This window comes from Triticum dicoccoides, chromosome 1B (assembly GCF_002162155.2).
Source record: "Triticum dicoccoides isolate Atlit2015 ecotype Zavitan chromosome 1B, WEW_v2.0, whole genome shotgun sequence".
Lineage (NCBI taxonomy): Eukaryota > Viridiplantae > Streptophyta > Magnoliopsida > Poales > Poaceae > Triticum > Triticum dicoccoides.
Window position 1 is genome coordinate 532,880,186 of NC_041381.1, and position 12,032 is coordinate 532,892,217.

General features: G+C 50.0%; 1 protein-coding gene across 2 annotated transcripts; it reads left to right on the forward strand.

Annotated features, from left to right (window-relative positions):
- The first annotated feature begins 1,811 nt into the window (after positions 1-1,811).
- On the forward strand, positions 1,812-11,342 carry LOC119347609 (respiratory burst oxidase homolog protein B-like). 2 transcript variants are annotated; one of them, XM_037616222.1, is made up of 14 exons: positions 1,812-2,535; positions 2,658-2,814; positions 3,473-3,521; positions 3,747-3,860; positions 4,069-4,360; positions 4,483-4,639; positions 6,436-6,484; positions 6,941-7,054; positions 7,285-8,187; positions 8,340-8,557; positions 8,642-8,741; positions 8,898-8,992; positions 10,215-10,723; positions 10,997-11,342. In XM_037616222.1, the coding sequence occupies exons 1-14, from the start codon at positions 1,965-1,967 to the stop codon at positions 11,104-11,106; spliced, it is 3,438 nt and encodes a 1,145-aa protein (XP_037472119.1). In that variant the 5' UTR covers positions 1,812-1,964; the 3' UTR covers positions 11,107-11,342. The 2 variants fall into 2 exon arrangements, with proteins under 2 accessions (XP_037472119.1, XP_037472123.1); XM_037616226.1 differs by lacking the exons at positions 3,747-3,860; positions 4,069-4,360; positions 4,483-4,639; positions 6,436-6,484.
- Positions 11,343-12,032: the final 690 nt, after the last annotated feature.

The following is a 12,032-nucleotide window of genomic DNA, read 5'->3' on the forward strand; positions in this document are numbered from 1 at the left end:
AGCAGCCATGGACGCGCTCTGCGGCGCGCCGGGGAAGTCGTCGAGGGGGGCAGGCGCAGCTGGGCGGGGCTCGATGGAGAGGGAGTCGAAGCCGGCAGACCGAGCGTGTCGATGTCGTCCATCCCGGAGGATCGAGGCCCACGAGGCGGCGAGCGAGGGGAGCCACCCTCCCCCTCGAAGTGGAAGGAGGAGACGGAGGAGCCATCCTCGGTGATGGACCAGAAGCGGACGCGGCGGATGCGGACCTCCGTCGAGAGGTCATGGCTGGCATGGGAGTCAGGGAGGAGGAGGGCAGACGGGAGCCTGAGGCGCCCGCGCTGGTGGTGGTGGCGCCATGGTCATCCGACGAGCGAGGACGGGCGCGTCGGGGTCGTGCGTACCCTATGGGTGGCGGCGCACAGGAGGAGGGGTCGAGGGGATTGGAGAGAGAGACGAGCGAGGTGAGGGGCTAGGTTTATTTTTGGGCCCCAACCTGGCCTGCCAATCCCTCCGAGTGGGGCCCCAACGTTGCCGAACGCTTTCCATGTCATCACCTGAAGCGAGAAGCCATGTGAGAAGCCGAATCTAGAAAGTTTTGGAGAAGCTGGGCAGTTTCAGAACACGCCGACCGTCAAATAATATCCTCTCAAACAAACAAAAAATAAAAAAGACGAAATACAAAGAGACATGTAGAGTCCATATAATACCTAAAGCGGGGCCGGGCCAATCCCAAGATCATGTTGCCACCCATGTTGGATAAAAGTATCCCTCGCCGTAGCCTTCAGTCGCGTACACACCTCCGTAAATAGGTCTTGATTCTTCACGCGTTGTAAAGAGGATCATAAGCAAAGAATCCTGGTACATCTGTAGATAACCTTCATAAGAGAAGTACTTTTATCATTAAAAACCTTATCATTTCTCAATAGCCAAAGGGACCACATAACGGCCAGCGCTCCCACCCTAAGAAGAGTTCTAAACCTGTGATCAATCTCATGTAACCAGTTGCCAAATAGATTAGCAACACTACAAGGAGTATACAAGTCAGGAGCTATTTGGATGACTCGACGTATGGAACGAGCCAATTTGCATTGGAAAAATAAATGTTTACACACTGAGAACTTTCTTGCCAATTCCTCTTAATAAGGTTATCTTTAGTAAGAATGACTCCGCGATCAAGATACAATGTAAAGATTTCATTCTTAAGAGGTATCTTCATCTTCCAGATCTTCTTGTTATTGTGACCGGCACATCAGACTGGATTAACGCTTTATATATGGACTCAACTGAGAATTGTCCATGAATTGCCTCAACAAATTCATGAGCATGGATATATATAAAAAAACGCATTAGTACAATTTTGAACTAAAACAACGTCACTTATTTCCAAACGTCACTTGTTTTCAAACGGAGGGGGTACATGTGAACTAAAACATGAATTAGTCCACTTCGATCGTGTACTTTATTCAAGCCAGTCGGAGCACTCCGTTCTAATCATGAAGCAACAAGCAACAGACGACAGTGACAGGTCAACATCCCATTCCAACCTGTAGTTCCCACCGTACCACTAGGGCTTGTTTGGATTACCGTTTCTGTCTCAGATACACCTGTAAAAAATACAGGTCGCTGCTCGTCGTTTCATTTCCGGGTGGAGATCTGCTCATGGCCGGTAAAATACACGTGTAGAATAAATACACCTGTATCAGAATACACCGCATCCAAGCGCGGCCTAAGCATGCATGGGTAGAAGATGAAGCACCCGTCCCCTATAAATATAGCCATCTCCCTACCGCTCTCAACACACGCATCCAATCCAATTCCTCTTCCAAGTTCCAACAACTGCTTCTTCGGTTCTGCTACTACTCGAGCCGAGCCGAAACCTCCGGCATCGAGTTCCGGGGAGCGTGCGCTGAATTCTGCCTCCGCATTAGCTGCGGTTTCTTGGAGGATTCTTGGGGACGAGCTAGAACCGGTGGCCAGAGCCGGACATGCCTAGCCGGGTGGGCGCTGACGATGCCCGTGGCGGCCCCGGAGTGGGGGAGATCGTGGACGCCAGCGGCGGCGTGCGCGAGAGAGCCGTGCCTCCTGGGAACCGTTCCGCGGCGCGGAAGACCGCGCGGTTCGCGGAGCCCGTCTCCGCGCCGCGCGGGAGCGGCAACGTCGACGACGACGACGGCGACGGCGACGACGGCGACGGCGTGGAGATCACCTTCGACAAGCGGTACGACACGATCGCGGTGCCCCGCGTGAGACCGGTGGCGCGCGGTGAGGACCCGTGCGTGAAGCTGCTGGCGCGGACGCCGGAGAAGCCGGAGTCCTCGTCCGGCCATGCCGTGCTCAAGAACTCCTTGACGCGGATCCAGCAGGAGACCCGGCGGGTCGCGTCCTTGAAACGCCGGGGAGGCGGCTTCGACAGGCCCATGCCGTCCGCCCCCGCGCGCGCGCTCCAGGGTCTCAAGTTCGTCAGCGAGACACACGCCTCCAACGGATGGACCGAGGCCGAGAGGTTCTACGACAGAAATGTACGCCTCCCCCGCTCCATGTTCGGCCAGTGCATCGGTACGTCAAACACCTCGCCCCGCTCGCGCTCCGCCATGTCTCAATCGGAAATACAATTCGCTCATGCCTGATTAGTTGGGCATATGTACGCGCTCACTGTAATCAAACAATTTTGCATGCAGGTATGAAAGAGGCCGCGTTCGCCGGCGAGCTGTTCGACACGCTGGGAAGGCGGCGGCGCATCTCCGGGGACAGCATCGACAGGGCGGAGCTGCGCGAGTTCTGGGATCAAATCTCCGACCCCAGCTACGAGAACCGCCTGCAGCTCTTCTTCGACATGTACGCTAACTATAACTCCAGCCCACAACCCATTACTTAACCCCTCAAGTACTTCCTCCCCCTCAGTTTACTTCCAAGTTTATACACTAGACCACACAACACAAATATTTGAGATTTAACTCCTGAATTGTTTTTTAGAAAAAACTTCCAATCTATTTAATCAACTATGAACTAAAGTAATCACATATACTCCCTCAGTCCGGAAATACTTGTCATCAAAATAAATAAAAAAGAATGTATGTAGATATATTTTAGTTCTAGATACATACCTTTTTGTCCATTTTGATGACAAGCATTTTCAGTCGGAGGAAGTGCCATGTAAGCTATCTGAATGAAAGTTGTATCAATCGGTAGCGGAGCTATATGGGTGGCCCCCCAGCTCAAAGAAAAACTTATGTGAATATCTTTGTATTAGATCAAATTTTCCACTAAAAATCAGCATATAGAGATTTTGTTTGCCCCCGCAGCCAATGGCCCCTCATGATTTTAGCCCAAGCTCCGTCACCAGTACCATTGGAAACTTCTTCGAAATGTGAATACTGTGGTATGCTTTTGTGTCGTGTAAATCATATATTTTGTCGATACTTTAGAAGGAAGGGGTAGCATTTATTAACAAAAACAACTTTGTGAATAGTGAATGCATTTGACTAACCAACAGGGTGGACAAGGACGCTGATGGGAGGATCAGCCAGGTGGAGTTCAAACAGGTAAATTCCAACTACTCTTTCACTAGTTCATTCAAGCATCTCTCCATTCTCCAAAAATAGGAATGGCGTGCGCGCGCGTATGTGTGTGTGTGTGTGTCTGTGCGTGTGCTAGTCTCTCTGTGTGCGTGTGTGTGTTCTCTGATTTTCGACGATTGATATACTCGCTCAAAAAGACTGCCATTGCACATTGCACATCAATTAGGGTTATTCTGATCTGGTTTGCAGATAATTACAATGAGCGCGTCGGCGAACCAGCTAACGGTGGGCGGACAGGACTTCGAGGAGTGTGCCCGGTTAATCATGGAGAAGTTGGACCCCGACGGCCTTGGCTACATTGAGGTAATGAACTCTGTTACGACCAACAATGTTGCTGACAACGAAATGGTGATGCAAAGAATTACTAATTGGGGTTGTCAAATCTCAAACGAAGCTATATTTTGAAAAAAAAAATCTTTCTTGAATGTATGTCATTTGACTTAGACTTAATTAAGCCTCAGTCGACTAAGACCTAATCATATTTATTAAAATGGTGAGAATTAATTTGCAGTTGTACGACCTAGAGACACTATTGGTGAAATTGTGGAAGGAACCCAATCCTCTGAGGCGGTGGTACCGCCACGCCAGATACTTCCTCAAGGACAATTGGCGCCCCTGCTGGGTCGCGTCCTTGAACCGCCGGGGAGGCGGCTTCGACAGGTCCATGCCGTCCGCCCCCGCGCGCGCGCTCGAGGGTCTCAAGTTCGTCAGCGGGACAGACGCCTCTGACGGATGGACCGAAGCCAGGAGGTTCTTCGACAGAAATGCACGCCTCCCCCGCTCCATGTTCGGCCAGTGCATCGGTACGTCAAACACTTCGCCTCGCTCGCACTCCGCCATGTCTCAATCGGAAATACAATTCGCTCATGCCTGATTAGTTGGGCATATGTACGCGCTCACTGTAATCAAACAATTTTGCATGCAGGTATGAAAGAGGCCGCTTTCGCCGGCGAGCTGTTCGACGCGCTGGGAAGGCGGTGTCACATCTCCGGGGACAGCATCGACAAGGCGGAGCTGCGCGAGTTCTGGGATCAAATCTCCGACTCCTGCTACGAGACCCGCCTGCAGCTCTTCTTCGGCATGTACGCTAACGATAACTCCAGCCCACAACCCATTAGTTAACCCCTCAAGTACTTCCTCCGCCTCAGTATACTTCCAAGTTTAGAGCATCTCCAGCCGTTCGGCCCCTCAGGGCGTCAAAAAAGAGCGGTCTGGGACGAACCGGTGCTAGATTGGTCCCTGGGTTCGGTTCGCTCCCAGTCACAAGCTCACAGTCACCCTGGGTTTGGCGAAGTTCGTTTTAATTTTTTGCAAACTCGGCGATTTTTGCAGGAACTAGGCCATACTCATTGAAATTTGTACAAAACCATAAAAATATGTAAGAACTACGCCTAACTTAAAAAACAAACTAAAAACCCTAGCTGCCGCCATCGCCGTCGCCGTCGTCTACGTGCTGAGAAACCTGTAGAAGCGAGTGTAGTCGCCGCCGTCACCGGCGGCGGCGGCGGCGTCGTCGCGCGCCTTGCCTGCGACGTCCCTGTTGCAACCCTGGGCGGGGTCGCCGACACGTGGCGGGGCGCTTGACGGCCCGGCCTCGCCCTCCTCGTCGCTGTCGATGACGATAACGCCGCCCTCCTCGGCGCGGCGACGGGCCTGGTGCTCCAGGTACGCCTGTCGCTGGCGGCGCATCTACTCGCGGACGTATTCCTCCTTCGCGCATTTGAGGACGGACTCGTCGTCGGGGGCACCATGTCGACGTGCTCCGGCTTCACGGGGAGCAATCCCGGCTCGGGCTTCGGCCGGACCAGGCTAGGGAGCGCCTCGCCAGTGCCGTCGCAGGTGGTGAGGGCTCATTGATGACGAGGGCGCCGCTGCGAGCGCGACACCCGAGCAGTGTCCCCTCCGGCTCGGGCCGGGGTGGAGGGCCCGCGGCCAAAGCCGTTCGCCGCTGCGCCGTCGCCTGGGAATCTCTCGGCCATGCTTTGCTCGTCGGCGGGGGGGTGGGGAAGGTTGTGGCTGCGCCGCCTGTGAGGCATCAATGGAGGCTGACCGGCGCGGCAGCCTTGGCATTGATTCCCGCGGGAACCGAGGCAATGAGGGCGACGAAGCGGCCGTCTCGCTGACTAGGCGGGCCCGCGGCTCTTTCGCGCCAAAACCACTTGCCCCGGCGCCCCTGGGCGCCCCCCAGCGTGCCGGGCTCGGCCTGAGTCCGCCGGCGCTGATTTCGGCCCAAGCAGGCGAAAAACGGGCTCCTGGGGGCGCGAATGGCCCGTTTTTTTGGCGCTGGCGCGAAAAAATCGTCTGGAAAGGCCGTGTTGTGGGCACGGCTGGAGATGCTCTTATATACACTAGAACACACAACACAAATATTTGAGATTTAACTCCAAAATCATTTTTTTCGAAAAACTTCCAACCTATTCAATCAACTATGAATTAAAGTAATCATATTTTATCAACTATGAATTAAAGTAATCACATATACCATGTAAGCTATCTGAATGAAGATTGTATCATTCGGTGGCGGAGCTATATGGGGGTGGCTCCCCAGCTCAAAGAAAAACTTATGTGTATATCTTTGTATTAGATCAAAATTTTCACTAAATATTAGCATATAGAGATTTTGTTTACCCCGCAGCCAATGGCCCCTCATGATTTTTGCCCAAGCTCCGTCACCGGTATCATTGGAAACTTCTTGGAAATGTGAATACTGTGGTATGCTTTTGTGTCGTGTAAACCATATATTTTGGAGATACTTTAGAAGGAAGGGGTAGCATTTATTAACAAAAACAACTTTGTGTCGAATAACTCATATATTTTGTGGATCAAGGTCAAACGTGAAGTATTTATTGAATAGTGAATGCATTTGACTAACCAACAGGGTGGATAAGGACGATGACGGGAGGATCAGCCAGGTGGAGTTCAAACAGGTAAATTCCAACTACTCCCTCCGTCTAGGTGAGTAAGTCATCTTAGGTTGTGCACCGTGACCAAGGGGGAGGGGAAAACGAGAGAACTTAATGTTCATTTGCTAACTAATAGCATTGCATGCAATGAACTAACCACTGCATGTCGTGTTTGGTAGTCTCAGGTCATTAAAAGCATGCACACCCCACATCTCTTATTGGTTGATATGTCAAGAAACAAAAAAGATGTAGAATTTAATGCACCGCGCCTAAATGTTTTGGGATTATTTGATTTTCGTAAGATGACTTACACACCTAGACGGAGGGAGTACTCTTTCACTGGTTCATTCAGGCATCTCTCCATTCTCCAAAAACAGGAACGGTGTGTTCTCTGATTTTTGCTGATTGATATATACATGCTCAAAAAGACTGCCATAGCACATTGCACATCACTGAGGGTTATTCTGATCTGGTCTGCAGATAATTACGTTGAGCGCGTCGGCGAACAAGCTAAAGGTGGGCGAACAGGACTCCGAGGAGTGTGCCCGGTTAATCATGGAGAAGTTGGACCCCGACGGCCTTGGCCACATTGAGGTAATGAATTCTGATGTCAAAGAACTAATCGGGATTGTGAAATCTCAAACGATGTGCTCACAGTGAACTGGTGATGCAAAGAATTACTAACCGGGATTGTCAAATCTCAAACGATGCTATATTTAGATTTTTTTTCTTTCTTTCATATATGTCATCTGACTTGACTTGATTAAGTCTCGGTCAATTAGGACCTAACCACATTTATTTAAATGGTGAGAATTAATTTGCAGTTGTACGACCTAAAGACACTATTGGTGGAATTGTCGACGACGACCAACGGGGATGAATCGAGCAATCCGATGGCGGAACCCAATCCTCTCAGGCGGTGGTACCACCACGCCAGATACTTCCTCGAGGACAATTGGCGCCGTTGTTGGGTGATGCTCCTATGGTTCTCCATCTGCGCCGGTCTCTTTGCTTGGAAGTTCGTGCAGTACCGTCATCGTGCGGTGTTCCAGGTGATGGGCTACTGCGTGTGCGTGGCCAAGGGCGGTGCCGAGACGCTCAAGTTCAACATGGCACTCACCCTCCTTCCCGTGTGCCGGAACGCCATCACGTGGCTCCGGAGCCGCACCGTCGCTGGGCAGTTCGTGCCGTTCAACGACAACCTCAACTTCCACAAGGTGATCGCGGTGGGGATCTCCGCCGGGGCCGGTTTGCATGTCTTCTCCCACCTAGCATGCGACTTTCCGCGGCTGTTGCACGCCACCGACGACGAGTACAAGCCCATGAAGCCGTTCTTCGGCGACGTCAAGCCGCCCAACTATTGGTGGTTCTTGAAGGGCACGGAGGGGTGGACCGGGCTAGTGATGTTGGTGCTCATGGCCATCGCCTTCACGCTCGCCACGGGGCGGTTCCGCAATAGGAAACCCAGGCTTGCCAAGCCCAAGAAGCAGGATGACAACCTCCCCCGGCACAAGAAGCGAGACAACCTCCCTAGGTTGCTCCACCGCCTCACCGAGTATGGCGGCGCCTCACGCAACCGTCTCACTATGCTCTTCTACGCCTTGCTCAATCGTTTCACCGGGTACAACACCTTCTTGTACACACACCACCTCTTCATCATCGTCTACGTGCTGCTCATCGTCCATGGCCACTTCCTCTACCTCACCAAGAAGTGGCAAAAGAAGACGGTATGTTAACACATCGAGCGAACACTGCATGCTCTAGTGCAAGGACCCTTTTCTAAATTCAGAGAGGACCGGAGGGGATTGAGAGAATTTTGACTTGCATGGGGTTTAATCTTTCTTGGATCTCCTTCAAACCAATGATGTGGTACGTGCAGACGTGGATGTACCTCGCGGTGCCGATGATCGTGTACGCGTGCGAACGACTGACCCGGACGCTGCGGTCGAGGGTGCGGGCGGTGCAGAAGGTCAAGGCGGTCGTGCACCCGGACCCGGCGGCCCTGTTGTCGCTGCACTTGTCCAAGCCGCAGGGGTTCAGGTACAAGAGCGGACAGTACATCTTCGTCAAATGCCCTGATATCTCGTCATTCGAGTGGTAATTAAGCTGCCGCCAACATCCTCGGCTCACTTGGTTAAACTAGGGATCTGTGTCTGATTAGTGGAACGAACGAATGTCCAGGCACCCCTTCTCCATCACATCGGCGCCGGAGGACGACTACGTCAGCGTCCACATCAAGGCGATGGGCGACTGGACAAAAGACCTCAAGGACGCCTTCAAGGTACTAACTACTGCAATTAGTCGCGTCGATCTCATCTTCAACCCCTATAAAAGCTTGAAAACCATGTTTGTTCCTGAATGTCCGTCTTATGTTTGCTTATCAACATTTCTAGTAATGGGGTTTACACTCGTGCTTGTGTGTGCCGGCGAATCACAGGTTTGCGAGTCGTCGACGGAGGAGAAGAAGACCGAGATTCTCCGAGTAGAGTACGACCATGACAAGGCCATGCCAACTCTGGGGGATAGAAAAAAGTACGTGGCTATTACCTGTGCTCATTAAAATTTCTCCCTTTTTGCCATGAAAGTTTGCTCTGATTTTTCTTATATGTTGGTTCGGCTTGAACTTTGATTGGGTGTGCAGTCTCCTCCCTGGTCCAACCCGGTCTGTCCTTTTTTTTCTGCATGAAAACCTTTTGATCTATTTATCAAATATCATGATAGTACAAAGAATACAGGAAGCAATAGAAATTATATTTATATCCATAGACCACCTAGCTACGACAACAAACACTGAAACAAGCCGAAGGCGCGCCGTCGTCATCGCTCCTCCCTCAATGGAGCCCCAACCCGACCTGTCTAGTGCTGCATATGCCGTACTAACATCTACTAACTCCATTCCTAGATGTAAAACTGCCCCAGCGTCTTATATTTAGGAATGGAGGTAGTATGATACTAAAATAGTTTCGTTACATCATCGTAAAGTTTTTTCATTTTGAAAAATCATGAAGTATATGTTTCACTGTATGTTTTGATTTTGTGGATATTATTAACATGTTTGTCTATATATCTGGTTAAATGTACGGAATTTTTCCCACAAAAAGATATATTAACTGATTTGAAATAAAGTTAAAACCTTATATAATTTGAGACTGAAGGACCACATGGTATAATCACATCCACACATATTTCAAATAAATAGTTTATGATGTGCATCGATAAGAGCCATAGGCCATAGCCACTTCCTCTGATCTCTTTGATCGTCAACCACCAGAGATTTTCTTTTGCTCGTATGGCAGGACGAATTTCCACGTACCAACTGGCATTCGTGACTGCCATGTCCCCCCCGTTGTGTATGAGATACTCCATTGTTTATATTTTCGGGAAGATGGACGACCATCAGTTGAGGTTAGAATAGGAATAATTTTGTGGGGCAGAAATAACATTCTCACTTCCTGCTGCATCCTTGCATGAACAAAATTTACTCGCTCAGTTCACTATTATAAGATGTTTTGAATATTTTAATATAGACTACATATATAGTAAAATGGGCAAACAAACATACCAAAATGCATTTACATACATTAGATTGAAAAAATAAGTTGGAACATTTTTTTTATAATAATGAAAGGGGGGAGTATCTACTGTCCACATGTTTTCCTCACGAGATTGATGTCTTGGTCATGTGAAGTTATCTTAATCAACCCGATTAGTTACGAGAAGCAACTGTGACTAGCAAAAAATGTTCGTGCTGCAGGTACCCGAAGGTGCTGATTGACGGGCCGTACGGCGCGCCGGCACAGGACTACAAGCAGTACGACACCTTGCTACTGGTGGGACTCGGCATCGGAGCCACACCCATGATCTCGATCATCAAGGACATCATCAACAACATGAAGCGGCTTCCCGGGGACATCGAGTCAGGCAACCCTGGCGACGGGAGCACGCCATCATCGTTCCGGACTCGCCGCGCCTACTTCTACTGGATCACCCGGGAGCAAGAATCCCTGGAGTGGTTCCGTGGGATCATGGACGAGGTGGCCGAGACGGACGAGCAGGGCGTCATTGAGCTCCACGTCCACTGTACGAGCGTCCACGAGGAGGGCGACGCCCGGTCGGCGATGCTCACTATGGCCCAGTCCCTCAACCACGACGAGCACGGCATTGACATCATCTCCGGCAGTCGAGTCAAGACCAGCTTCGGCCGAGCAAACTGGAGGGAAGTCTACCGACACATAGCCCAGCGGAATCAACGAAAACGTGTCGGTCAGTATATACAAGCAAGGAAATTTTGTTACTTGATGATGGTTGTGACCACTTAAAAAATTTGAGCAAAGTCAAGTCTAGATAGGAATTATCAATACATGCACGAGCTATCACAAATTGTCCACCATAACTTAGTTGATGAGCTCAGGTATCTGCACATAAGAACAATAAAATCAATCAATCAGCATATATATATATATATATATATATATGTACATACATAGCATTACTTTGCAGATTTGACACTAACTCTGTGTTTCTTGGACATCATAGGAGTGTTCTACTGTGGCATGCCGGCGCTGACGAAAGAGCTGCGCGAGCTTGCGAAGCTTTCCTCGAGAGAAACAAGCACAACATTCGAGTTCCACAAGGAGAACTTTTAGTTTTGCCAGCCATCCAGCCACAAGTTTCTCTTAGCGCGGAAACCGCGTTAATAGCAAAGACCGGATACTAGATTGTCATAGTATACCATTTTCTCAAATACTACATGGAGTATGTGCACTTGTGCATCGTCATGTAACTATGGTGTTTATATTGGCTACTGTATTTATTGTGCATCATGTAATAAATTGCTTATGTTGGAATACGAGTAATGGACCTACTTTGTAAATGTTGGTGTTGGAAATATGAGCAATTTACCAACTGATCTTATTAACAGAAATGATAGATAAAGCATGACTAATGTAGCACAGATAAAAACAAGTCATGTGATCTGACAGAGAGAAGGTAAATAGAATCTGCATATATGTATCTAGGGCAAACAATAGAACAATGAACTGCGGCAGGACCTCTAATAGGAAGGGCAAGAACATGTATGGGACAGCAGCAGTAACATGAGCATTGGACTTGGGATCGACATCCTCGCCAGCCATGTCGTTGAAGAGGTTGTCGACGTCGGGGAAAAAGTCGTTGTTGGGAAGTGGTCGTCGGTGTCCGTGATGAACCAGTCAGTAGTCGCGCAGAGCGCTTCCCAAAAACCTTATTGCCCTTTTCCCGTACATGACTCAAAGAGGTGCGGTTTCGGAGGCCTACTGTCCCAAATCACAGTGCACGCCGCAAGCCGGGCTGAGGAAGACAGTAGTAGCTCAGAGATTGGAACCGGTGGCGAGAGGAAGAAGAAGTTCTGGTGCGTCTCTCTGAGAGGAGCGACCTCCTTTTTATAGGCGCAAGAGAAGGAGGCGAGAGGCCAGCGACGGGAGATGAAGCAAAAGCGGGAGAGGAAGCGAACAGACTTCAACCGAAGAGGCGCGCTGTTCGGATTCAGTGTCCACTAGAGAAAATGTTTCAGCTCCCACATGACCTTTCGTAT

What these genes read in the sequence shown, in the direction of transcription:
- LOC119347609 (XM_037616222.1), top strand. Translation starts at nt 1,965, where the DNA reads ATGCCTAGCCGGGTGGGCGCTGACGATGCCCGTGGCGGCCCCGGAGTG. An exon ending in GCCAGGTGGAGTTCAAACAG is followed by an intron (nt 3,522 to 3,746) that starts GTAAATTCCAAC and finishes TCTGGTTTGCAG; the next exon opens with ATAATTACAATGAGCGCGTC. An exon ending in GATATCTCGTCATTCGAGTG is followed by an intron (nt 8,558 to 8,641) that starts GTAATTAAGCTG and finishes ACGAATGTCCAG; the next exon opens with GCACCCCTTCTCCATCACAT.